The sequence below is a fragment of the Choloepus didactylus genome, chromosome 1 (genome assembly GCF_015220235.1).
Source record: "Choloepus didactylus isolate mChoDid1 chromosome 1, mChoDid1.pri, whole genome shotgun sequence".
Taxonomy (NCBI): Eukaryota; Metazoa; Chordata; class Mammalia; order Pilosa; family Megalonychidae; genus Choloepus; species Choloepus didactylus.
The window spans coordinates 234421043-234445622 of NC_051307.1; the positions used below are offsets into that span (position 1 = coordinate 234421043).

At 41.9% G+C, this 24580-nt stretch overlaps 1 protein-coding gene across 7 annotated transcripts in view; it reads left to right on the forward strand.

The window, feature by feature from the left end:
* The first annotated feature begins 741 nt into the window (after positions 1-741).
* ITPR1 (inositol 1,4,5-trisphosphate receptor type 1) overlaps positions 742-24580 on the forward strand; it is a 352707-nt gene continuing 328868 nt past the window's right edge. For 6 of the 7 annotated variants that reach the window (XM_037800676.1, XM_037800678.1, XM_037800680.1 and 3 more), the window contains exons 1-3: positions 742-899; positions 1756-1807; positions 24458-24565. In XM_037800676.1, the coding sequence (XP_037656604.1) occupies positions 24474-24565 (92 nt within the window). In that variant the 5' untranslated portion in view covers positions 742-899; positions 1756-1807; positions 24458-24473. The remainder of the gene's footprint in view (positions 900-1755; positions 1808-24457; positions 24566-24580) is intronic. The other variant, XM_037800677.1, reaches the window with a different exon arrangement.

Sequence of the window (24580 nt, forward strand, 5' to 3'; positions counted from 1 at the left end):
GGGCGAGGAAGAACAAGCAGTTCGGGTTCAGAAAAGTACTCTCGAGCGAACGGCTTGGGTCCCCGCTTGCATGGACCGTCGCCCACACACTGAAGTTTTCTGTGGAAACCCGACAGGGCGGAGCAGATTAAATAAAGACAACCTCGAGCCCTTAATCCCTGACCGCAAACACTGGCATTTTTGTGCCCCGGATTTCTGAAATTCTTGGCTCAGAGACTCAAAATAAGGGGGAGAGTGGGTAAAAAGCTTGTAAAAACTTCCCAAAGCATAAGTCCGAGTTTGCACACTGCACCCACCCACTCCCTCGCCCCGCAGTGCTATCTGGATGCAAAGGAAAGGGGGCAGCCGGAGAAGAAAAGTCCCCAGGGGTTGGGATCGCCCTCCAGGCGTGGCTTTGGCGCGCGGACTGAAAGCCCCGCCACCCCTCAGCGAGAAACCGGGTTAGATGCCCGGACTCGGTCAGGGCGCCCCTCCCCCGGCTCCGCGAGCGGCTATTTAGAGCCCAGCCTGGGAGCCCAGGGGATTCTGGGGCTTGTAGTCCCTCCCTGAAGCCCTAGGCGCCGCCGCGTCCCCGGACTCGGACTACATTGCCCAAGGAGCTCCCTGGCCTATATAAGCCGCGAGGAGCTACTTCCAAGCGCAGTAACCATGTGGGTGTGCTGCTGAAGTGTTTCGTCGAGCTCGCTGGGGTGGGAGGAGAGGAGGAGGAGGAGGAGGTGGTGGAGGAGGAGGAGGCAGGGGGTGGAGAGAGAGAACGCGCTCGCCGGGAGGAGGTATGGGTGTTCCGCTTCCATCCTAACGGAACGAGCTCCCTCTTCGCGGACATGGGATTACCCAGCGGCTGCTAACCCCCTCCTCGCCCTGCTCTTCCAAACCGGCGTGGCTCCCCCGGCACCAAGGTAGCGGCTGGGGCCGGGCAGAGGGGAATTGGCTCTGTCTTCGCGGGCGCACAAGTTTTTGCTCCGCTCTTATGGGAGTTCTTGGTGCATTTGCATGCACTTGGCATGCATTTGGGGGTTCTTTTACGCGGGGCTTAGTTTGAAAAGGGGCGGGGGGCTATTTGAGGTTTAACAGCAACAAAAATCCCGAACTCCAGAACTGGCTTTGAGGACACCCATTCTGGACTGGAATGCCATTCCCCAAGTTGGAAACTGTTGCAGCAGCTGCAGGAAATAGTGTTTTTTGTTGTTTTTTCTGTGTTTTTTGGGGGGGTGGGGGGTGGGGGGTGAGGGAGAAGGGTTTCACATGTGAGTTTGCTCAAGGAAATAGTCTTTCTAAAAATGTAGCCCTCGTGCTGCAAGGTTGATAGAATAATGCATGCGTGGGGACTTAGGGAGGAGGGCTTTAAAAGACGGAAGAAAACCGGAGGAGAGAGGTGAGGGATGAAGTGTGAACGAAGCTCATGCCCAATGAGGATGCGGGCTTCAGATTCTTGGCCTCCGCTCCAAGAAACAAGTGCTTTGGGATCTGCCAAACACTTCCCTTAGTTCCAGACTCCTCCCGCACCCTCTCCCTGGCACGTTCGAAGTTTCTGCGTGCCCAGTGCGCTCTTGACAGTTGCGTGCTGGAAACAAGTAATCGAAGTGACCTGAAATCTTCGCCCAAGCAATCACACCCAGCTGCCTGCCAAATTGGGGTGAGGGGTGGGGTATACCAGGGAAAGGCTAAGGGATGTGGAAACCTGGGATTTGAAACATATGCAGGAAGCCTCCTTCTGTAGCCTTTATACTGTCTTCTTTCTTTTTAACTATTTAGGAGCTGACCAGAGAGGAGTAACATTTGCACCTGAGTGCCTGACCCAGGTCAGGTGAGTGGGGACCCTTGAGTGCGGTGGTCAAAAATGAGTTTTTGTCCTAGGTCTATTTTAAATACTCTTTAAAGAACCATGGAGAAGGGGCAGAGGAAAGAAAAGTAAATTCCATGGCATAGTCTCCAAAATTTGTCACTGCTTTTGATGAGGGCTTTGGGGAGGATGAAATCCAGAGGGGCAGTCTTGCCTAGAACTTTTGGCCATAGTTCAGAATGGAAGCAGCCTGGTTCCATGGTTTATGAAAGAGGGGAGGAAAAAAGACTTTAAATGGTGTAATAAAGGGGAGGCCCATTGGTGGCCTGAAAATTGAGCTTGCCAGGGAACATGCTGAAGATTTCAGTTCTGAAGGGTGCAGTGCATTTCATCTGACAAGATATGTAAGCAAAAATTAACTGCCTCTCTCTTTTAAAAATAGTTGCCTTTTTTTTTTTTTTTTTGTGAATGTGTGCTTAATTAGAATAAGTTGGATTGCAAGAAATGAAAGTGGTTGCTGGCAAGTTGAAAGAAATAGAGCTTTAAAAAGGGAAGTTAGTTGAAGCATAAGATAGTAGCATCCAGTCATTGACTTTTAAGCCACCTGAATGTCAGGATTCTGATGGGTCCCTGTGGTTTCAGTGCCTGTCTTGGAATATCAGCTTAGGGCAGATTTTATTGGTAAACACCGGCAGTTCTTCCCAGCACCCACCCCCTACCTGACCGCCCCCCGAAAATGGTCAGACTACACTTTAAGAGAGGAAGGTTTTAATGGGTATTCATACACCCTCATTGCTGCGGATTTGGCCATCAAAAAATTTTTTTTTCTTTTGAGATGGTCAGTAACAGGGTAAACAGGGTAATGGGGATGGCTGGGTCTTAGTAACTCGTTTAGCATTCTAAATATTTAGCTGTTCCCTGGCTACAATCTTTGGGTTTTTCTAGTTAGAAAATAAAAGTCAGACACTTCATTCTAGTAGTTTAGTGCTTTTGTTTCCTGTTGATAAGATCCTGAGGAGTGCTAGTGGAGTGGGAAGCATTTGGATGTGTGAGGTCTAGTTCCTTCTTGGTGTTCTTGGATTTTATTGATTTGCCTGGCTTCTTGGACACTCGTAAGGCCAAGGATTGGTTTTAGTGCCCCTCTTCAAAGTAAACTACAGACAAGGAGAAATTTGTTCACAGACTTCTTTGACTGGCACGAAGTCCTTGCTGAATGCCAGGTCCAGAGCCATATAGCACAGAAACACAGTGAGGTAGGTACAGGTGAAGAAAATTAGATGCAGAGAGTTAAATTGCTTGTCTGGTGGCTAGTATGCGGTGGAAGTAAGAGAACCCCAGGCTGTGAATTCAACATGCATCCCACAAATGCTTCTAGGCTGGGGGGTTAGGGTGAGGAGATGCTTGGAAAAGTGGGAAACTTATTGCTGTTGATGAAATAACTCTTGATTGTGTCATACCAGTGATGGATCAGCACTACCTTGCTGTGAGAAGAAATTGATGTAACCATATATATAGGGATAAAAGAGTGTGGACATTTGAGGAGGTGTTAGATGTTGTACATAGTTCTCTTTAGAAAGCTGTATGTTGAAAGCCTGAATGGGGTGAGTAAAAGAAACAAAAACAAAACAAAACTATGGGGAATATTGTCTAACTTCAGCGTGGGGTTCAGCTCATACCTGAAAGAAATTTTGATCGTCATCATCAAGACATCATGAACAAGTTGAAAGACTCAAGTGTTTCTCCATCTGAATAATTTGAGAGTTTCAATTACAGCTAGACTGAACTGTGAAATGTTAAATTTTCACATACTCTTCAACTTGCTCTGTGGCCGTTTTTGCATAATACTTTTCTTTCTCTGCATGTGTGTATGTGTGTATGTGCATGTGGCTGTGTTGAAAGTACAGACTGCTCTTTGACTAATTCAAATTAGAGCAGAAAATCCTATCAAGATTTTCTTCTTATCAGGCAGGGAAAGTTCTTCATGTTCTAAATTAATTATTCCTGGCCCAGCTCTGAGACCCACAGAAGTCATTTGAGATTGACAATGGCATCCATTTAACCAAGTGGTTGCCTTTTGGAGGGAATTGGCATTCTCTCTTTGAGAATGAGAGAGGTAATACTTGCTTAGAGGAAAAGAAATAGATGAACTCCACAAGACAGATCTGTTGCTTTGTCTTAAATATATTTTCAGCTGAGGAAGACCAGTGTCTTCCTCAGCTGAACAAACAAAAAGAAGGAAAAAGAAACCTAATCCAATGGTATGCAACAGACTTCTAGAGAAAAAAAATCACACAGCATTTTAGTTCATTTAAAATGATCTCATGCAAACTCTTGTCTGATCTCTTTTGCGAACAGCTCTTAAAAAAAAAAAAAACCAAAATGCAAAACACCAAATATGAACAACAGAAAAAACAAAACAAAACAAAATAAAAGTAGGCCTGGAGTTAGGTTTCTAGGTCAAGCTGTCCTTGGATACATCTGATTAAGGAGTCTATACAAGGCCAGTGTCCCATCTTGTTTGCTTTTGGTTTGGTCTTTTAAAATAAAACACATTGCAATCACAGTTTCTTGATTAACTGGCAGTGCAAGTAAATTTTTAGTTCAATTTTGCTGTTTTAGAGTTTTGCACAGTTCTTTGGATGAATGCAGTTAAGGCTTGAAGTCACTGACATGTACAAAGTAACCTCTGTGATTCTTACCAATTGTCATAGTGTCTGTGTTTCTGAGATAATTACTGATAAGGATGAGCTGATTAAACCACTGAGATCCCCACCTCTTGAGATTCCCTACACGGGGCATAGATTAAGGCAGTTAGTGTGGTAAAACTACTATTCATGAGACTCCGATGTCTATTAAAGTTGTGGTTCAGGTGCTTTGTTCCTTCATTTGATAAACTTCTTGAGCACCTACTGTTTACCAGGGTGTTCTAGGTTGAGGGTACAGAAGCGAACAAAGCAAAGCCCTGTTCTCATGAAACTTACATCCTAGGGATGGGAGGAGCCGCCAATAGAAATAAGCAAATAAGTATGATAGGTGATAAGTGCTATGGAAAAAGATAAAGCAGGGTAAGGGGGATAAGGGAGTACTCTGCTGGGGATGGGGGAATCAGGGAAGATTTCATTAATAAGATGACATTTGAGCAGAAATCTGAAAGAAGTAAGCAAATTAGCCACATAGCCATTTGGGGGAGAGAGTCTTCCATATAGCCACAGCAGCAGGTGCAAAGGCCTTGGGGTCAGAAAAGGTGGAACATGTTGGAGAAATGGCAAGGAGGCCAGGGTGGCTGGAGCTGAGGGGGCTCGCCCTGGGGCAAGTGGTAGGACATCAGTGAGAGAGGGGTGAGGGTCAGACCATACAGGGGCCAGGTTTTTTTCAGGTAACGAGTGATTGAGTTGAGGATTTCTGAACTCTTGACACAGTTCCCAGTTTGGGTTCTCAACATCACTGAACTGCATCATCCTTTCTGAAGAGAATCTGGTAAGTCTGGCAAGGCCACATACCAGATGGGAGCTAATAGAGTGGGTAAAACCTAGATTTCTACACTGTCTGGTTAATCACATGATTTACTTGAGATTGTAATTCATTTCAGTTAAGCACAGAATTTCCTCATTGATAAATAGGTGAACCTACGATTAGTTTGGACAACATATTCTAAGAACCTGTTGATACTCCTGGGGTGTATCTTCAACACAAACCTTCTGTCCCATCTCCAACCTGCAGTCAGCCCAGTCTCATGTTAAAGGAATCACACAAAAAGGAATAATTCTCTGATTATCAAACATCTCTGGGGACTAAGAAGTTCCACATAAACAAGTCTCCCAGAGAAGTGAAGTGGACCCCTTCATATATGGAAACTTGAAACAAACCTGAATTTTTGTTATTTATTACATAAAAATATGCATTTTCATTGTAGTAAAACAGAAAATAAAGGTTAGCAAAAAAACAGAAATGAAAACAGTGATCCCCAGCCCTACCATCCAAACTTACCCTCTCTCTGTATATATATGTGTACAAATTATGGGTATGTTTCAGTTTTTTAAAAAGGGACTCATACAGTGCATCCTCCTTAGTAACTGGCATTTTGCAATCAGTATATCTTGAGCATCTTTCCTTATTTATAAGTAGACATCTGCATCTCCATTTTTCCAAAGGTGGCTGTGCTTTTGATGGGATTTCATTTGAGTGATGATATGCATGGAATCATTGGTATAAAATTATATCATTTGGGTTTCATTACCATCATAGAGTCCAGGTTTTCTCATTCAGTTTGTACTGTTTTTTTAAGAAAACTAAAAGTAAGCTTTTTAAGAAACTAAAACTAAAAATAAAAATAAGAAAGCATATGTTAGCTCTCTTATTACAAGTGTAAAGCCTAGTAATCATCTCATTTGAATATAAAATTTTCCATTTATCCTTCAGAGAAACCTAATCCTTTGAGATAGGTAAAGTCAGGTACTCTTTTTTGTTTCTACTTTAAAGAAAGTTTTACTGTAGAAAATTTCAAGCACATGCTGTAGTAGAGATCTTAATATAATAAATCCTTCTTTACCCATCACTTACCCTAAACAGTTTTCAACTCACTACCAATCTTGTTCATCTATATCTCCATCCACTTTCATCTTGGATTATTTGCAACAAATCCCAGACATAACAGTTCATCTGTATTGCAGTATGTGTCTCTGGGGTTGGGATTCTTTCTTTAAAAAAAAAAAATCCCAACACTGTTATTATCACATCTTGAAACAAAATGCAAGACATTTTTAATCCGGTCTGTGTTCATACTTCCTTGATTAATGTAAATATAAATAAACACTTAATATTTTGTCTAAATCAGGATCTAAGTAAAGTCCACGCATTATAAATGGTTGGTGTATCTTTTAATTTACATATTCCCTCTACATCTGTTTTATTTCTGTGCAATTTTTTTGTTGTTATTGAAGAAACTGGGTGATATATTTTCCCACAGTTTGGATTTTACTGCGTATATCAGTGTGGTGTAGCTTCACATGTTCTTTTCCCTATATTTACCATAATTTGGTAGTTAGCTTTAGAGGCTTCCATCAGGTTCAGATTCATTTTCTTTTCTTCTCTTTTTTCCAATCAAGTCTACCTTGTGAACTTCACTTAGGGGAGGTATGAGATATTTTTGTTTCTTCTTGGGCTATTACTAAACCACTGATGCTCATCTTCTTGATCCGTTAGTTCATTTGGAGTTGCAAAACTCCTAATTCTGTTTTTCTCTCTTCATTTATTAGCTGGGATACTTATATAAAAAGAAATTTCCTCCACTTAACTGTCTGATTACCAAGGTACAGTTTACATATGAAAGGCAGGATAAATGTTTGAATCTTTCTATTTATTTTACCAGTTTTCAAAATAACGAATCAGTTCTCTAGCATCCTCTGAGGCAGTATTCCTCACTCAGGGCAATTTTACCGGCTATGGGACATTCGACAGGGTCTAGAGATATTTTTGGTTGCCATGACTGGTGGTGGAATGGGGAGTGGCGTACTACTGGCACCTCGGGGGTGGAGGCCAGGGATGATGCTAAACATCCTACAGTGTACAGGTCAGCACCCCCCCACCCTACTAGCAAAAAATTATCCAGCCCAAAATGACAGTATTGCCACCATTGAGAAACCTTGCGTGGTTATCCTTATTGATGCTCAAATTGTCAATCTTTGATCAATGAGAGGCTATTAAGTTGGCTGCTGAGTCTTTTTGATACAATCGTAGTGGTCTTTGATAGCTTTCTTGCTTCTGTATGACAAGATGTTCTAGGCACACCTCTATTTCTTGCACTTGATGTGGAATCAGCCATTTGTCCAAGGAGCCCTTGTTCTTTTGAGTGGGAAATGGTATTCAGAAACCTCTGCTTAGGGGCAGATAGGTATTCTTGTCAGTCTCATCTTATAGGTGAGAAAATAGAAATTTAAATGATGAAAACTTAAAACCCTAATAGTTTTAATGAAAGCATTTCCAAAATGAAATTCATACATTCATGCCTTTTAAAAAAGAATTCTGAACATAACCTAACTTTTAAAAATTGTTCTGATTTGAGCCTTCATGTGCTGGGGGCTAGGACAAAGTGGTATTGCCTGATTAAGCAGGAACATTCTACATTCTTGGTTTTCAAAATGTGTAGCGACTCATTTGAAGGTCGTGAAATCAATTTAGTGAGTGTCTAGCAACTTTTTTTTTAATACAGTAGACTGAAATAGAAAATATCAGAGTGTATTGCATGGATTCTTTTTTTTTTTTTTAATTAAATTCAGTTTTATTGAAATACATTCACACACCATACAATCATCCATGGTATACAATCCACTATCCACAACATGATAACATAGTTATGCATTCATCACCACAGTCTATCTCTGAACATTTTCCTTACATCAGAAAGAACCAGAACAAGAATAAAAAATAAAAGTGAAAAAAGAACACCCAAATCATCCCCCCATCCCACCCCATTTGTCCTTTAGTTTTTATCCCCATTCCTCCACTCATCCATACAATAGATAAAGGGGGTGTGATCCACAAGGTCTTCACAATCACACTGTCACCCCTTGTAATATACATTACTATATAATTGTCTTCAGGAGTCCAGACTGCTGGGTTGGAGTTTGGTAGTTTCAGGTATTTACTTCTAGCTGTTCCAATACATTAAAGCCTAAGAGGTGTTATCTATATAGTGCATAAGAATGTCCACCAGAGTGACCTCTTGACTCCATTTGAAATCTCTCAGCCACTGAAACTATTTCATCTCATTTTGCATCCCCCTTTTGGTCAAGAAGATACTCTCAGTCCCACGATGCCGGGTCCACATTCATCCCCGGGAGTCATACTCTGCATTGCCAGGGAGATTTACACCCCTGGGAGTCGGGTCCCATGTAGGGGGGAGGGCAGCAAGTTCACCTGTCAAGATGGCTCAGTTAGAGAGAGAGAGGGCCACATCTGAGCAACAAAGAGGTACTCAGGGGGAGACTCTTAGGCACCATTACATGCAAGTTTAGACTCTCCTTTGTGGTAATGAGCTTCATAAGGGCAAGTCCCATGCTCGAGGGCTCAGCACATCAAACCGCCGGTCCCAATGTTTGTGACAACATCAACACCAGTCCAGGTGAGGATGTCCAACACATCCGCACCTTCCCCCAGATCCTCGGGGCTGGGGAGGGGGAGGCTGTAAATGTATTTTTTTATTATCTGCCCAAATTACTCTAGGATGTGTCACTATTTCACTCCAGCCTATACTAACCTACCGTATCTCACTTCCTATTCAAAGTTCCATGCAATTGTGGTGTTTGAACAAATCGACTGTAGAGTTGTACCGTTTAGAAAATTTAGATCCTGTACCAAATAGATATCTATTCCCTTGGTCTCATATGGAAGTTGAAGTTTTAAAACACGATCAGTTTCAACCTTTACCCTTTGGCCTGGCTTGCCCTGGTCTTAACCATACCTGCTTCATTCATATCACTAATTGAAGTCTGGGCTCTTTTTCAGCTTTTTTTTCTGACAGTGGCTGTATGCACTAATACTGACATTCATATCTGCCGAGCTCTAGCTCTGAGTTTCAGGTGTCTCAGAGATATGCATTGTTCCAGAGACCAATCAGGTTATATGCTAGGGGATCAGCATCTCAAAGTTTAGAGATAGGCATTACAATTCAGGGATAGAGTTAACTTATTGCATGGATTCTAAACAAGAATTGTGTACGTTGCAACAGTCTCTCCCACACACACATATACATACACATGCAGTGAACACTGGGTTGTGAACTTCACTGTATTTCTTGCTGAAGGTTGCAGTCAAAAGTCTGAGAAACATTGTTCTATATCCTTACTATTCCAAGTGTGGTCTGCATTGGCCTCAATTGGGAAACTGCTAAAAATTTAACTTCCAGGCCCAACCCCAGACCCACTGAATGAGAACCTGCATTTTAGCAAAAGCTCCAGGTGTGTTACTCACATGTGAAAGTTTGAGAAGCTCTGTGCTGGAGGATGCTTGCCCCCTTTGCTTTTTTAGTACATGACTTATTTTTATGATTACTTCGTCTTTTCATGGTTGACGCTCACCTGTTGAAGCTGACTTCTGTACTTCCTTCCAGCAGCCTTCTGATTTCAATTAAGTGGAAAGAGGCTAAATCACAAACCTAAGGTGAGAGTAAATAGGTCTGAAGGGCTTCTTTCATAGATGCATGGGAACTTCCATGCCTAATCATGGGGGACGCTTTTATCGGCTGTTCAGATAGAGCTAGAAAGAGACCAGAAGCTACCAGGGGAATCTACTTGGAAAAGTCACAGATAAAAGCAAAGTTGCAATTTTTTTTTTTTAATCTTCATTTTATTGAGATATATTCACATACCATGCGGTCATACAAAACAAATCGTACTTTCGATTGTTTACAGTACCATTACATAGTTGTACATTCATCACCTAAATCAATCCCTGACACCTTCATTAGCACACACACAAAAATAACAAGAATAATAATTAAAGTGAAAAAGAGCAATTGAAGTAAAAAAGAACACTGGGTACCTTTGTCTGTTTGTTTGTTTTATAATTTTTTATGACACATCCCATCAACAAACTTCGGGACTGCTCAGTATAATCTTGCCCATTGGGGAAAGAGGAACTCATGAAATATACTACTAGCCTCCAAGTTCTCAGTGTTCCTTTGCATGTCAGGAGGAGCTTTAGCTGGGAAGTAACTTTTTTTTTTTTTTCAAAAACATTATGAAAGCATCACCATGCACATACTTCTGAACAGAAAAAGCCGATACAACAGCCAGACTTAGAAGCATTTATTTGCTTTGTCATGTGTGTGTGTGTGTGTGTGTATTTGTGTTATATGTTGTGTACCTCCCTTTGCACACGTTGTCCTTTCTGACTGCTGAGCCCCCTCCCCCTGCCCCTCTATATCTACCTGGCCCAAACCATCTATTCCTATAGACCCTTTCCTGATACTTGAAAATCTTAGTGTCATTTGAAATGCAATGGTACTTTATATCTATTTTCCTCGTGGGCCTTTTTGTATAACTCACCAGAGTGCCTGGCCCATAGTAACTGCTCAAAAAATTTTTGAGTAAAGCTGTTTATGTACATTTTTTTGTCCCTTTGAAGGCTCTAGGGTGCTGCTTAGACAAACCTAGTTTTTGCATCCCCCTCCCTAAATAAACATTTCTTTGACTAGTGCATTACTTTGCTGTACAGAGTGATGTGAGGACCAGGTAGAAAGGTGGTAAGCAGTTCCTTTTGGTAACTTCTGACATATGGTGCACAACAGTGTTCTAGAAAGCATTCTGCTTGGGAGCTGGTGTTGAGTGTTAATAAAAGGGAGTGAAAGTAAGAATCAGGTAGTGAAACAAAGTTGCTACCACGTTGAAATGGTATTGTCTTGCCAAACCACAGCACTGGGACTCCCAGGACTGAAGTTGACTGCTTCTTGGGTACAGGCAAAACATGTAACATCTGTGTGTCTGTTTCCTCTCCTGTACAATAGATATAAAAATACCTGCTTTGGGTCATTGCTACTCAGTTGTATAATAATAAGAAATGCCTGCAGAAGGTCTTAGAGATTAAAAAACAAAACGAAAATAAAACCTATGTCCTAAAGCAGGTGGTTCTTAACTGGGGGCGGAGGTGTTGCAGGGGGGATTTTGCTTCCCCCAGGGGACTTTTGACATAATGTCTGGAAATATTTTAGGTTGTCACAACTGGGGACAGGGTGCTGTTAGCATCTTGTGGGTGGAGGGATGCTGCTAAACATCCTCTGATGCGTGCAGGACAGGCACCCCGAACTGACCGAAAATGGCAGTAGTTCTGAGGGTGAGAAACCCTGTCCTTCAGTGAGTTTCTTAGACTTCTGTCTCTCTCTGAGGATATTAAACTAACTTGATTTGCTGGGTTTTTGTGTGTTTTAGACTCTGGGCAGAGGGGTGCTTACTCAGGCCAGGGCTGACTTTAACTTTTTAATAAAATAAGCCCCCTCTCCCCACCGGAAGCAAGCTCTGGTCTCTGTGCCTGGGGCCCTTTTGCTTTGGCCACTAATCAGCTGTGTGTCTTTCAAGAAGTCACTGGTCCTCAGGGTTTTTTTCATCTAAAAATGAGGAATTTTGCCTTAAATGATCTCTACCAGCCATATCTGAAGTTTTCTGCCTTGCCAGCTTTGAGCTTTTGGTTGGCTTCTCTTAATTTGGCCTTGAAAAGTAGGAGACACAGGAACAGATGCCAATGTTGACATCTTTTTTTAAGAACTAAGTCTGTACTAGTGTACCTGCTTTGAGAATAGGTTATTTATGGGCACGTTTGTAAAAAGGCAAGTAGGTTTATCTTTTTTGTAAGATGGATGATGAGCACATTTACATGTAAAGAATGGCTCTGAAATTCAGGTTTGCAACTGTTTCTGACATGGTCGTACAGAGTACTGCTTAAAGTTAAAACTTCCGACTTGGTGACTTCCTTTGGGACTGGCTGAAAACGAAAGCAGAATACGATTTTCTATTCTCTGAGAGAAGTGCTTTTTTGGAATAGAATAAATTATTTCATAATGGGGCCACGCTGAATTCCTAAGGCCGATCTGATTAGCAGATAATGGGAGAAGAGGACAAGGGGTGAGGAGATGTGTGTAAATGTGTTTGGGGGCGGGGGGTACGGCAGGTTATCCAACTCAGTAATGTGTTGGTCACATTCATTTCACAAAAAAGATGATATCGTCCAGCATCTTTGCTCAAAGGAAGTTCTGAAGTTAACCCTGAGAGTGCCTAGGAACAGAAGCAGAGACTGTTGTGAAAAAGGACATTTCCCCCCTTCTTGCAGGAATCAACCCAGAAATGCCTTGAGTTTTCTCTACCCTGTATTTACAGCCATATTACCATATATGTACCTGGCCGAGGGCATTGGAATGAGACTTTTTCTCCTCTGGAGGGAGGTTCCTTGGCCTCTTGCCAGGAAATTGATCAAATGTGGGCCACCCTTCCTTTTTCTGGACATTCTCTTGTTTTCCCTCTGAAAAGCCTAGTGGTTTGCCTGGCTTTGCCCAGCTTTCATCCACCCCACTAGGGGCTGCTTGACTTAAAGGTGAAGTGTTATCAATTTGCATCAGTAACTACTGTGGCTCCCACAGCCTTGTCCACGCTTTGGAGGGACCAACTGTGTCTTGATGCCTCTTGGATCTCCAGGTGCTTTTTTAAGCCTTTATGCATAAGTTCTTCTCTTTGCTGCCTGCCTTCAAAGGACACTTCTTCATTTTGTTCATTTTAAACCATCTTTTTTTTTAAAAGCAAGCAGCAATGGAACCAACCCTAAAGGATTTTGGCAGAGGCCCTTTGTTTTTTAAGGGGTAGAGGTGGTGCGGATATGCCAAGAAAGAACAGGGAAGGTGATGGATTCTAATCGGCTGTATTTTTTTCAGCAGAAGAATGACTTTCCAAGTGCATGTACTTTGGGGCCAAGTGACAAGCTTGGGTGACTGAAAGGTAGATCCAGAGAGCACTTATGTTTTTGTGATGCAGCCATCCATTCCTTACCTGGTGGTGGTGTTGGTATTTCTGGCCTTATTAGAAATAGTGGGGATGAAGTACTGCTGTAATTTTATGCTGATGGAGTTGGCATTGGCATGTTCAGATAAATGCCTCTCATGATGTGTCCTTTTGCTACATTCCCTCCTGTTTTGGAGTTGCTGGTTCATGGGGCTGATCCTCAACTGTTTGGGAGTCGAGAAGGAAGTAGGCAATAGAGCAGATTAGGAGGTAGGGTGGTAACTAACAGGAGCATTTCCCTGGTGCTACGTCAGCACTGTATTTTTGTTTTCTAATTTAATCATCAACACAACTTTATGAGTTCAGCCCTCATTATCCCCATTCTGCCGATGAGAAGGTTGAGACCTGGGAGGAGTAAGCAAAGTGTCCAATGTCACAAGCTTCCCGACACACTTAGAATAAAATGCAAAAATTTTTTTTTACCCTGGCTTGTGGCATCCATGGCTCTGGTTTCTCTCTCATCTCTGACCTTACCCTGTACTTTCTTTCCCCCGTTAATGCTCCAGCTGTTTTAGCTGGTTTTCTGTTTCTTAAACTCGCCAAGCTCTTTTCATCCTGAAGGCCTTTGTACTATCTGTTTGCTCTGCCCCAAAAATGCCCCTGTGCCTCATTTTTTTTTGCATGACTTCCTTTTTCTTGACTTCGAGGTCTTAGCTTAAATGTTTCCTCCTCTTCTCTCTGATTAGCCAATATTAAGTTCTCATCAGTGCATCACCCACTTTTAATTTGCTTCTCACTATCTGATTTTTTTCCTTGCTGTCTGTCTGTATTTACTATACTAGAAATTAACACTCAAAAAATTTTAAAGTATTTATTTTTTAACTCGTTAAAAATAATAAACCCCAACTCCAATGCAAGGTGTTAATGAGAATCCTGTATTTTATGCATGATTGTTCTTTAAACCCACAACTTCTCTAACAAAAAATAAGCCTATTACATGTTAACATAATTATCATAATGTTTATTATGAGGAAGGACTCTGTTTTCCAAAACAATAAATTTAGTGGGAAGAATGACATTGTTTTACATTTTTGCAAATCAGTTTAAGGTCCAGCTTAATGGAAGACAGCTGGATTCTCCTGTTTCTTCTGCATTTAGTCACTGACATCACATCACGCAGCCTCTGGAAAATTCTGTATACTTGTGAGACTCTCAGAATGACAGAGGCAAATGACATCTTAATATTATTATGAAAAAATAGTTTTGACCTCGAAGATGCCCTGAAAGGGTCTTGGGAACCCCCAAGTGTCCCTGGGCCACCTTTCACAACCACTAGCTTCTTGGAAAGATAGATATTTGACAGCTTGGATGGTGACCTGGAACATTTGAGAGAGGGGTCATTGAAGGCTTGAGAGGGATGAAGAAATCGAATGCCCGTAACTTTGGGTATTGTATCAGATCTTTCTGTTCAGAAATATGTGCATGGGATGCTTTTAAGCTGTTTTTACAAAATAAAATCATTTCCCTGCTGAAGCTCCTCCTGAAATGCAAAGGAACACTGAGAACTCAGAGCCTGGTAGCATTTTTTGTGTTTCTTCCTTTTCTGATGAGTGAGATTATACCAGGCCATCCAGAAGTTGTGCTGATGGGCTGGTAAAAAATTATTAAGCAGAGATTCCTCTCAGATTGTGAGAATAGTAGCTTAAAATACAACTTCCTTTATAGCTGTTACTATATAATCCTTTCTTGGTTCTCTTTGGAGCTTTTGGCTGCAGATGACGTATTCTACAATAGAAATTTATATTGTCTTGAAGGGTCATTGCTCTTAGATTCTGTCACACCGTTGCTAAAGGAATCAAAGTGGAAGCTGTTATAAACAGATGAGTTATTCCATGTTAGCCAGCTTAACTGTTTAAGAAAGGTAGATGATTACAGGGCCAGGCCCTTGGGGAGTGTTTTGCATGTGTCTTGGGTGATGTTTATAAAATTGTCAGTGTTAAGGTGATCTGGAGATAAAATATGGGGGGCTTGGTCATCGTGAAATAAGTGGTGCACTGGGGTGCAGGAGTGTTGGGGGGTCCCCACTGCCTGACACCAGTACTTGGAAGGGCATAGTTTAAGGTCAGAGCCTTGACAGGGGTTTAATTACTGAAAGTCAGATTTTTCAGTCCCAACAGTTGCATGACTTCATCTTAATTAAACAAAGGAGTCTTACTTCAATGTGTTAATAAAAATCTGAGGGTCCGTGATTCTGGCTTCTGAATTCCTCCCTTGAGGATTCAAGTGACACCTTAGGTGGCTTCTTGGTAATGAAAGTATTTTAATTTAATCTCAGTTTCAGGAGTTGCTAACTTTTAAATTCTGGATTGTGTGTAGGCAGGAGTTGAGGTTTTTTTTTTTTTTTTTTTTTAAGAAATATGAATAAAATGCAATTACTTAAGTGTGTGCAGGAGAGATAGATGGGGAAAATTACAGTAAGTTAGTTTTCTGCCACAGTTAAAGCCTTTAGCAAAAAAAAAAAAAAAAATAATAACCAACCATATCTTGAGCTGCTCAAAATTAAAAGAACATATTTCTTTCTCAGCGAGGCTGTGCTTTTAGCTTGTTTTAACACACTCTAAAGAGAAGAGGTTTTGCATACTGAATTATAATTCCTTTGAAGAAGTTTCCACCCTACCCCACCCCACCCCCACTTCCAGCAGGGGCCTGATTTGAAGCTAGAGGGGAGAGTTAGTTGAGTCTAGATCTGACTGTCCCAGGTATTGTGAAATAGGGCACCTGAAAGCAGCAGTTCCTGGGATGCGCTCTCCTGTCCAAGTCTCAGCCGCCTCCAAGGCTTTCTGAGGCTTTAAACATTCCTGAGACCCTTGTTTAGTCTGAGCTGTTCCCAGAAGCATTGACAAAGTAAGAAACGTATATCCAAGTAGAGGAAGCTTAAGTTAAGGGCAGAGGTGAGGGAAGACTTTGAAGGAAAAGAAGGGAACTGCTTTCATTTCAGTCTTACTCGAAAACTCAAAACTGAGCACTTGGCACGGGCCAGGTATTGTGCCGAGCATTTATGTGAATTATTTGCTTTAATCCGCCTGGTGACCCTCAGAGGCATGAAGGGTTTGCCCTGTTTTTACAGATGAGGAAGCTGAGCTTCCGAGACATTATCTCAGTTGCTGCAGCATGCACCGCTGGAATTCAAACCCAGAGGCTCTGTGTCTGTTTCTAAGTGTGCACTCCCGTCAGCACTTGTGAACCAGTTTGAACATTCAGAGGGGGTGGTCAGTGGGGAAGGTGTACTCCTTTCCAGGGATAGAAGTTAGGAATTTTGGTGTTTGCTCCCAAATTTCTCATAGAAATTTGTTGAAAAGGTCTAACAGGTTTTGCTCTCTATATAAACTTGGTGTTAATTAGTTTTAGGAAAATAATCACCAAGTAACGCAATTAAATTCAATTAGGCAGCAGATAAGATGGCACTGTAGTTACACTGACCCCACCAATGGCTGCTCGTTATGTCCTGGGTACTGTACTAGAAGCCTGGAGATACCACAGGGAACAAGAAGGCTGTTTTCCTTGCCTTCATGGGCTCACAGTTAGGTGGGGAAGACAAGTAAATAAGCAAGTAAGTTTGTAATTTTAGGACCATGGTAGTGGACCCAGATAGGGAGTTGGGGATGCTATATGGAGAGTGTATTGGGGACATATGATACAGATTCATGAAGAAACAGAGGGCTTCCCAGAGATGGTGTCATCTAAACTGGGCCTGTAAAGGTGATTGGGAGTCAGCCAAATGCAGAGGGTAGGGGAAGTAGAAGAATTTCTCAGGTAGCAGCAACAGATTGTGCAAATGCCCAGGGGACAGAGGCACACTGCCTGCTGTGGGAACTGAAAGATTTGCATTATAGCTGGAATATACAGCACAAGGGGAGAATATAGAAAAATGAGGAGGAAAGGTAGTTGTGCCAGGTCATAATGAGTCCCGCAGAGGTTTTGCAAGGTTTCAAGCAGAGGGATAACATGGTCTGGTTTACATTTCTAAAAGATCATGCTGGCTTCCATGTGCAGAGTAGATTGTGGGGGAACGATGGATCCGGAGGGCCTTATGGAATCCAATTGAGAAATGATGCTGGCTGAGACTAGCCTGGGGGTGGTGGGATTGCAAAGAATTGGAGCATTCAAGAGATGTATTGAAGATGAAAATTTGATGCTTAATTGGATGTCTTCATTTATCTGGCAAATGTTTACTGAGCACCTACTGAGTGCTAGGCATTGGTCTTAGAAATATGGTGGTGGTCAAGGCAGATCCCAGGACACTTCCTGGGATGTATTGATTTGCCTTGTTGGGGGTGCCAGATGGGAATCACACAAATAAACGTGAACATAAAACTGAGGTAAATCCTAGGAAGAAGATATGTGTAATGCCGAGTTTTAAGAGTGGGGTTTGATTTCATCAGGGAGGTTGGAAGAGATTATCTGGTGGAAATGTTAACTGAACTGAGGTCTGCAGGGTGGATCGGGTTTAACTGGGGCAAGTGCTAGGATGTAGAAGACAGTGCTCTATACCCATTGCATTTTCTGTGCAAAGGCTCTGGGGCAGGGATAAGGCAAGAGGGAAGACTGAAGGATGCACCAGGATTTGTTGGTGACAGGTGAAAAGGGGGATGGAGGAGAAGAGGCAGATTGGGCAGGCAGATGAGCTCTTTGTGGCACATCGAGATGCTGTGGTTCTCCAGGAGCAGAATGTTGACAGCTGTGGCCATGAGTTACAGATTTGGGAATCCTCATCATATTGGGGTCACTGGAGCCAGTGGAGAGAACACTGACCAGGGAGGGTGTGGAGAAGGCAAAGAGCAAAATTTTGGGATCCCAGATTCTGAGGAGCATCTGCCTCTAGCTCCTTTTCTCCAAGGAGGTCTCTAAATATGCGTGTTTTTATTTCCATCTTTCTTAAGAATAGAATCTAATGAGCTAGCACACAAAAGGCATGATAGCTCAACAAAGCTCCTGCTGTCTTGGACTGTGTGAGCATGGCAGGGAGGCAGCAACCCCACCTTTCTCTGCCCTGGGCAATCCTCCCTGGAAGAATCTTATGTTAACAGGTACAGCAACCAGTCAGGGTGGTGGTGGGTGGTGGTGGTGGGTGGTGATGGGTGGTAGTGGTCTATACTATCAGCTTACGTGGGTTGAGTGCTTGCTTCATGCCAGGTGCTTTGCTGAGAGCTGTAAACATGTGAGCTCACTGAACTTCAGGACGGCCTGGTGAGGTAGAGGCTTAAGGAAGTTGCAGAACTTGCCTGAAGGGCCATAGTGAGTAGGTGGCAGAGCTAGAGTTGAGTCCTGGCAGTGTGACTCTGGAGCCTCAACTGCTGTCCGCCATGGCACGGGGAGTGCTCTTGAGACCAGGCTCTATCAGGAAAGGGGGAAAGGTGGTGATGTTTGCAGAAAGCAGTGAAGTCTTAAGGAGAAATAGCATAGACAGCATTTTCTTATTTAGAGGTCGTTGAGGCTCTACAGAGCAGTAGTAGCAAAAGTTCTGGGAGGTGGCTGCCCTTTTTTAGGGGGAGGGGGAGAGGATGGGAATGTTTTCTAGCAAAACTAGACATGGAATAGGCTAGAAGCTGAGGCCATCAGTAGAAGACGTGGTAGAGGCTTTCCATTATTGGGCAAGAGATGGAATTACATCCTTTACAAGTTTCTCTCCAAATTTTATTCTGTGATTCTGTGTATTTGGAAAGGGCCGAATGCTCTTTGCTTGGGAGTTGAGTACAATTTCAGCATCATTCAGCCTTTCTTTCAGTAAGGGAATTATGGAGGATAATTATCTTCCCTAGGATAAACTATATCATCACGGGTTATACAGAAGTTCATTCATTATGGTACCCAGCTGACTTTTTTTTTTAAACTGTTTTATTCACGCACCATACAATCAATTCAAAGTGTACAGTCAGTGGCTTTCTGTATAATCACAGAGTTGTGCATTCATCACCACAATCAATTTGAGAAACATTCTCATTGATACAAAAAAAAACAACCACCCTGTTCTCCTTAGACCCCCTATTATCGAGACTTAGCATTGGTATAGTACCTTTGTTACACTTGATACAAGAATATTACAATGTTACTGCTAATTTCATGGCTTACTGTTAATAGTCCATAATTTGCATTAGTTGTATTTTTCCCCAAACACCACCCTATTATTAACACCTTGTAATAGTGACACACATTTGTTCTAATTCATGTAAGAGCATCCTTATGTTTGTACAGTTAACCACAGTTATCATCCACAACAGATTCACTGTGTTATACAGTTCCATGTTTTATCCTCTAGCTTTCCTTCCAGTGACAAACACAACCCTACATTTTCCCTTTCACCCATAATCACACCCATATTTCAGCATTGTTAGTTACCCTTACAGTAATGTGCCACCATCACCTCTATCCATTTCCAAACATTTACAATCGACATTATTAAAAATTCTGTACAGATTAAGCCTTTGCTCCCCATTCTCTACCCTCTTTCTATTTCCTGGTAACGTATATTCCAGATTTTAGCTACAAGAATTTGCTCATTATAATTAGTTCATATTGGTGAGATCATACAGTATGTGCCCTTTTGTGTCTGGCTTATTTCTCTCAACGTAATGTCTTCAAGGTACATGCATGTTAGCACGTGCATCAGGACTTCATTTCTTCTTACATCTGAATAATATTCCGTTGAATGTATGTAATACATTTTGTTTATCCATTCTTCAGTTGATGAACACTTGGGTTGTTTCTATCTTTTGGCAGTTGTGAGTAATGCCACTGTGAACATCAGTGTGCACGTCTGTTTGCGTCCTTGCTTTCAGATCTTCTGGGTATATACTTAGTAGTGGGATTGCCGGTTCATATGGAAATTCTATACTTAGCTTCCTGAGAACCGCCAAACTGGCTTCCACAGCAGCTACACCATTTTACATTCCCCCCAAGAAGTGAATGAGTGTTCCTCTTCACATCCTCTCCAACCCTTGTAGTTTTCTGTTTTGTTTTGTTTTTTTTTTTTTTTGATACTGGCTGTTCTAGTAGGTGTGAAATGGTATCTCATTGTGGTTTTCATTTGCATTTCCCTAATACTAGTGACATTGAGCATCTTTTCATGTGCTTTTTAGCCATTTGTATTTCCGTTTGGAAAACTATTTATTCAGGTCTTTTGCCCATTTTTTAGTTGGGTTGTTTGTCTTTTTATTGCAGGATTTCTTTATATATTCTGGATATTAAACTGTTATCGGATATGTGGTTTCTAAATATCCTCTCCCATTGAGTAGGCTGCCTCCAGTTGACTTTTTATTCAGGGAATCCTTTCTTTCCTTTACTGAGTTGAAATTTCAAAGCCCTAGAACATTCAGAATTCCACTTTCTTATTAAAAATAATAAAAATACTTGGCACTGAGTAAAGTCTGCCAGCCAGCCTGCCAGACTCTTTTCACACATTATTTCAACAATACTCACAACAACCCCTTGAAGTAAGTATTACCCCCATTTTGCAGATACGGGAATGAAATCAGAGAGGTTTCTGTGGGCTTGCTGGCAGAGGTGGGCTAATTATTTAATAATAGCTTCGGTGCAGGGATCAAGGGTGGAGCTGTGGGGGTGAGCTCCTGAGCCTGTTCTCATCTGTGCCAGGCAACCAACACAGACAGAGTTTCTTAGTACTTAATACATAAGACATACTTTATACATAATAATGCATAAAACATACTTAATTCTAGTGTTATGCAGCTCAATGTTAGGTTGGCTCTGTTTTTCCCTTAGGTGGCTCCCAGCCATTGTGTGAGACACAGGGGAGCTCTGGGTACCACTGCAAATTCTCTAGGCACAAATGGGCCATGGTCAGATAAAAGGGCAGGCTCTCCCAACCTGCTTCTCACAACAGGAAGTCTTCCAAAAGATGGCTCGCAGGCAGCCTTCCACCACCCCGCCTCCAGGCCCCAGAGGCCCCTTCTGCTGACTTTCCCGGCCTTTGTTTTCCTTTCCAGGACACGGTGATAATTGCAGCAGCCCCCTCCTCCTCCTCCTTGCTGTCATTAGGTGAGGGGAGCCCTCCAAAGGTTTCCATCCAGACCAGGAGGGCTTTCGTCCCATCCTTAAGAGTGAGGGGAATTGATGCCTGGGATCCCTCAGGAAGAATCTGGACTTTCCCACCCCATTTTGGTTGTTTTTTCATAAAGACCCTTGGCAGATCGCCCAGTGAAAGCTCATTAGCAGTGGTGGGTATACATTTCAGGGGGAAATGTAAAATGTGGCCAAAGGTTACTTGTTCAATTGTCTTGTCTAGTTAATAAAGATGTTGCTTTATAAGAAGATACTTATTTTTTTCCCCTGGCTTAAGAAAGTGTTAAATGGCCATGGTAGAAAAAAGAGGAGATAGAATTTTGCCTAAAAACAAAAATCAATTCTCCATACCCTTACCAACCAGAGAATAAAAATGGTTTACATTGTAGCCCATGTTGGGAGATCATCGTTGATGAAAAGCTTCAGTTAAGAGTCAGACAGACTTGAGTTACAACCCTGCTCTTCCTGCTTGTTTATGTAACCTGGGCATCTTAACCTCTCCCTACCACAATTTCCCCATCTATAAAGTGGGAATAATGCCAGTGCCTGCCTCATGGGCTGGCCGGGTGGATTCAATAAGAACATTTGTAAGCAGATACAGTAAGTGCTCCATAAACGTTAGCTGTAATTATTAAAAATGACAATAATGCAGTACTGTGCTATCTTGTGTTGTTGATCCAAAACACCAGTTATGTCCACTTCTTCCCACTAAGGGCCTGGAACCTTTCAGTGCGGTAACCAGGTGGTGATGAACGTTGTCCTTAGAAAGCAGCACTCACACTGGCCTCCCTTACGGTCAGTTGCTCCTTCAAAGGACAGGACCAAAAGAACAGAGTTTGTCATACTGGATAAGGCCCTTGTCCTGTTGTTGCCCAAACACATACCTGCTCTCTTGTATTCAGCAACTCCTCAGGGTCCTTTGAGGAGCCCCGACTGATCAGACACAAATTTGGTCTGAATCAAAATTCAAACAATAACTGTTTTCCAATAATTGGCTTCTGAAGTATCTGGACTTCCTGACGCTTCATAAGAAAGCTTTTAAACCTAATCACACAAGAGAAATATTAATGACAGTTAATATTTTTCATCTGTGCAGCTTCTTTGGCTGTTGTCTAACATTGGTTTGCCTTTAGACATAAGATGTTGGGTTAGGAAGAAATGCCATAAAGATAGACAGGATTCCAGGGAGTAGCACTTGGCAAACTGTCCCTTCTGTGAATTATTTGTGTGTTTTTACCCAAGGTTGAGATGTGCTGGCTCTTTTGTTTGAGATTTTATTCTGTGTTCTCCCTTGTTGTCTCTCTCTGTAAATAAGCGTTCAATGAAATGCTCTTTATCTCTCTTGCAAGGTCTGGGTTTTTTGGGGGGAGATGAATGAGCTTTTCCTTGCAGCTTTTCACAAGCAGTGAAATGAGGTTCTTTAACCAGTTGTTTTCAGCACCTGGGAATCCTGCTAAGCTAGGAGAAATGCTTCCTGAGGTTTCCTGCTGATCATTGCTGCATAATTCTTCCTAAAAGAAAATTTGGCACCCAGAAAGCAATTTTTTTTAAAACTTTGTATTGTGGAGTAATTTTAAACTTACAGGATGGTTGCAAAATGTTTAAAAAAAAAAAAGCAACCCATACAAAAACCCAACTTGCGCCCCTCCCTTACCAAAATTCACCTGCTTTTAACATTTTGCCACATATGCCATATCATTCCATCTATCCATCTCTCTATCTATTTATGTATCTTTTTTTCTAAGCATATGAGAGTTGGTTGCATACTTCATGCTCCTTGAACCCTTAATACTTCCATATACACTTCCTAAGAACAAGGATATTCACTTACGTAATCTCCTTAAGTACAATTATCAAGTTAAGGAAATTGAGCATTGATACGAAGCTCAGAGTCTACATTCCAATTTTTTAATATGTCCCAATAATGTCCTTTGGGGGTCTTTTCTTCTCCATTATTAGTTCCAGTCTGGGATCATGCATGCATTTAACTGCCAGAAAGCAATGTGAGGAAGGAATACTTTTCCCACCTCCTCACAATTGTTGTGGCTTTGTGGAGTCATCAGTGCTGATAGGAGAACATGAGTAAAGAGGGGGAAAATGTTATTTAAAGGGGTCTGGGTTTGGAGGTGAGGTCTTGGGAAGAACTGGTTGCCGTGCATATCCACAGACCAGATACCTGGGGAAATGTGGGAGAAGTTGCATCCACGCCAGCACCCTGTCCCCCACATAACCAAGTTTGTTTTTAAACAGTCAGTTTAGCTTTTGTAACATAGCTCCCACTCCTCAGTATTTATGGTCCTGATGAAAGCTGTTTCTATGAGTCATGTCAATATTGTTGTTGATATGTGTGTGTGTGTGTTTAATGTTTTATGGGTTATGTTGGAGATTTCCAGGAACTTAAGATTTTCTAGAAATCCCTCTGGATTCTTAACCAGCCCAAGCCTTATTATTCTTACGTGCCTAGCAAGTGGTTCAAGTACTTTCTCCCTGTACAAGTTTCTTGATAAAGGTTGAAAAGGTAAGACACTGAAATAAAATAGCATTTTGGTGAAGTGCTTGCAGTTAAATTCCTTAAGGGCTGCTAGAGCGTTTGTGGTTATTTGTTACCAGGTTTCCTTGTATTAATTTCATTTCGTTGCTTTGGTACCTCGGCTCAGGAACCGTGGCCTTGCCAGAACCCAAGTGCTCTACCAGGTGTTTCCTTCTGACTTAACATTCCCTGAGGCAAATTGAGTATGTTAATATTTCGTAAGTCAGACTTTCCGATGCCTTAATCGCTGCACAATTCTTGGCTGAGTTCCCTGCAGTCTTTATGTTCACTATTTATTATCAGGGGTCCTCAACTTGTGAAATAAGATTCAGCCATGGTTTTGTTAGGGAAAAAAACATTATTGTGGTTGAAATATCCTGAAATTAATTAATTTATGGGGAAAAAATGTTACATATGTCCTTACTTGGCTCATTTAAATTGCCTGCCTGTCAAACTCTTATGTAAATTTGACTTTTAAGTAGGGTGTGTTGGAAAATTGAGCTAAGCCAACTCTTGGTTACTTTTTTTTTCTGCCTCAGAACATTTCTTTCCTTCTAACAATGTTGCATGTTTTATTTCCTCTAGGATTCTCAAGAAAGACATGTCTGACAAGATGTCTAGTTTCCTACATATTGGAGACATTTGTTCTCTGTATGCAGAGGGATCAACAAATGGATTTATTAGCACCTTGGGGTAAGAGCACTCAAT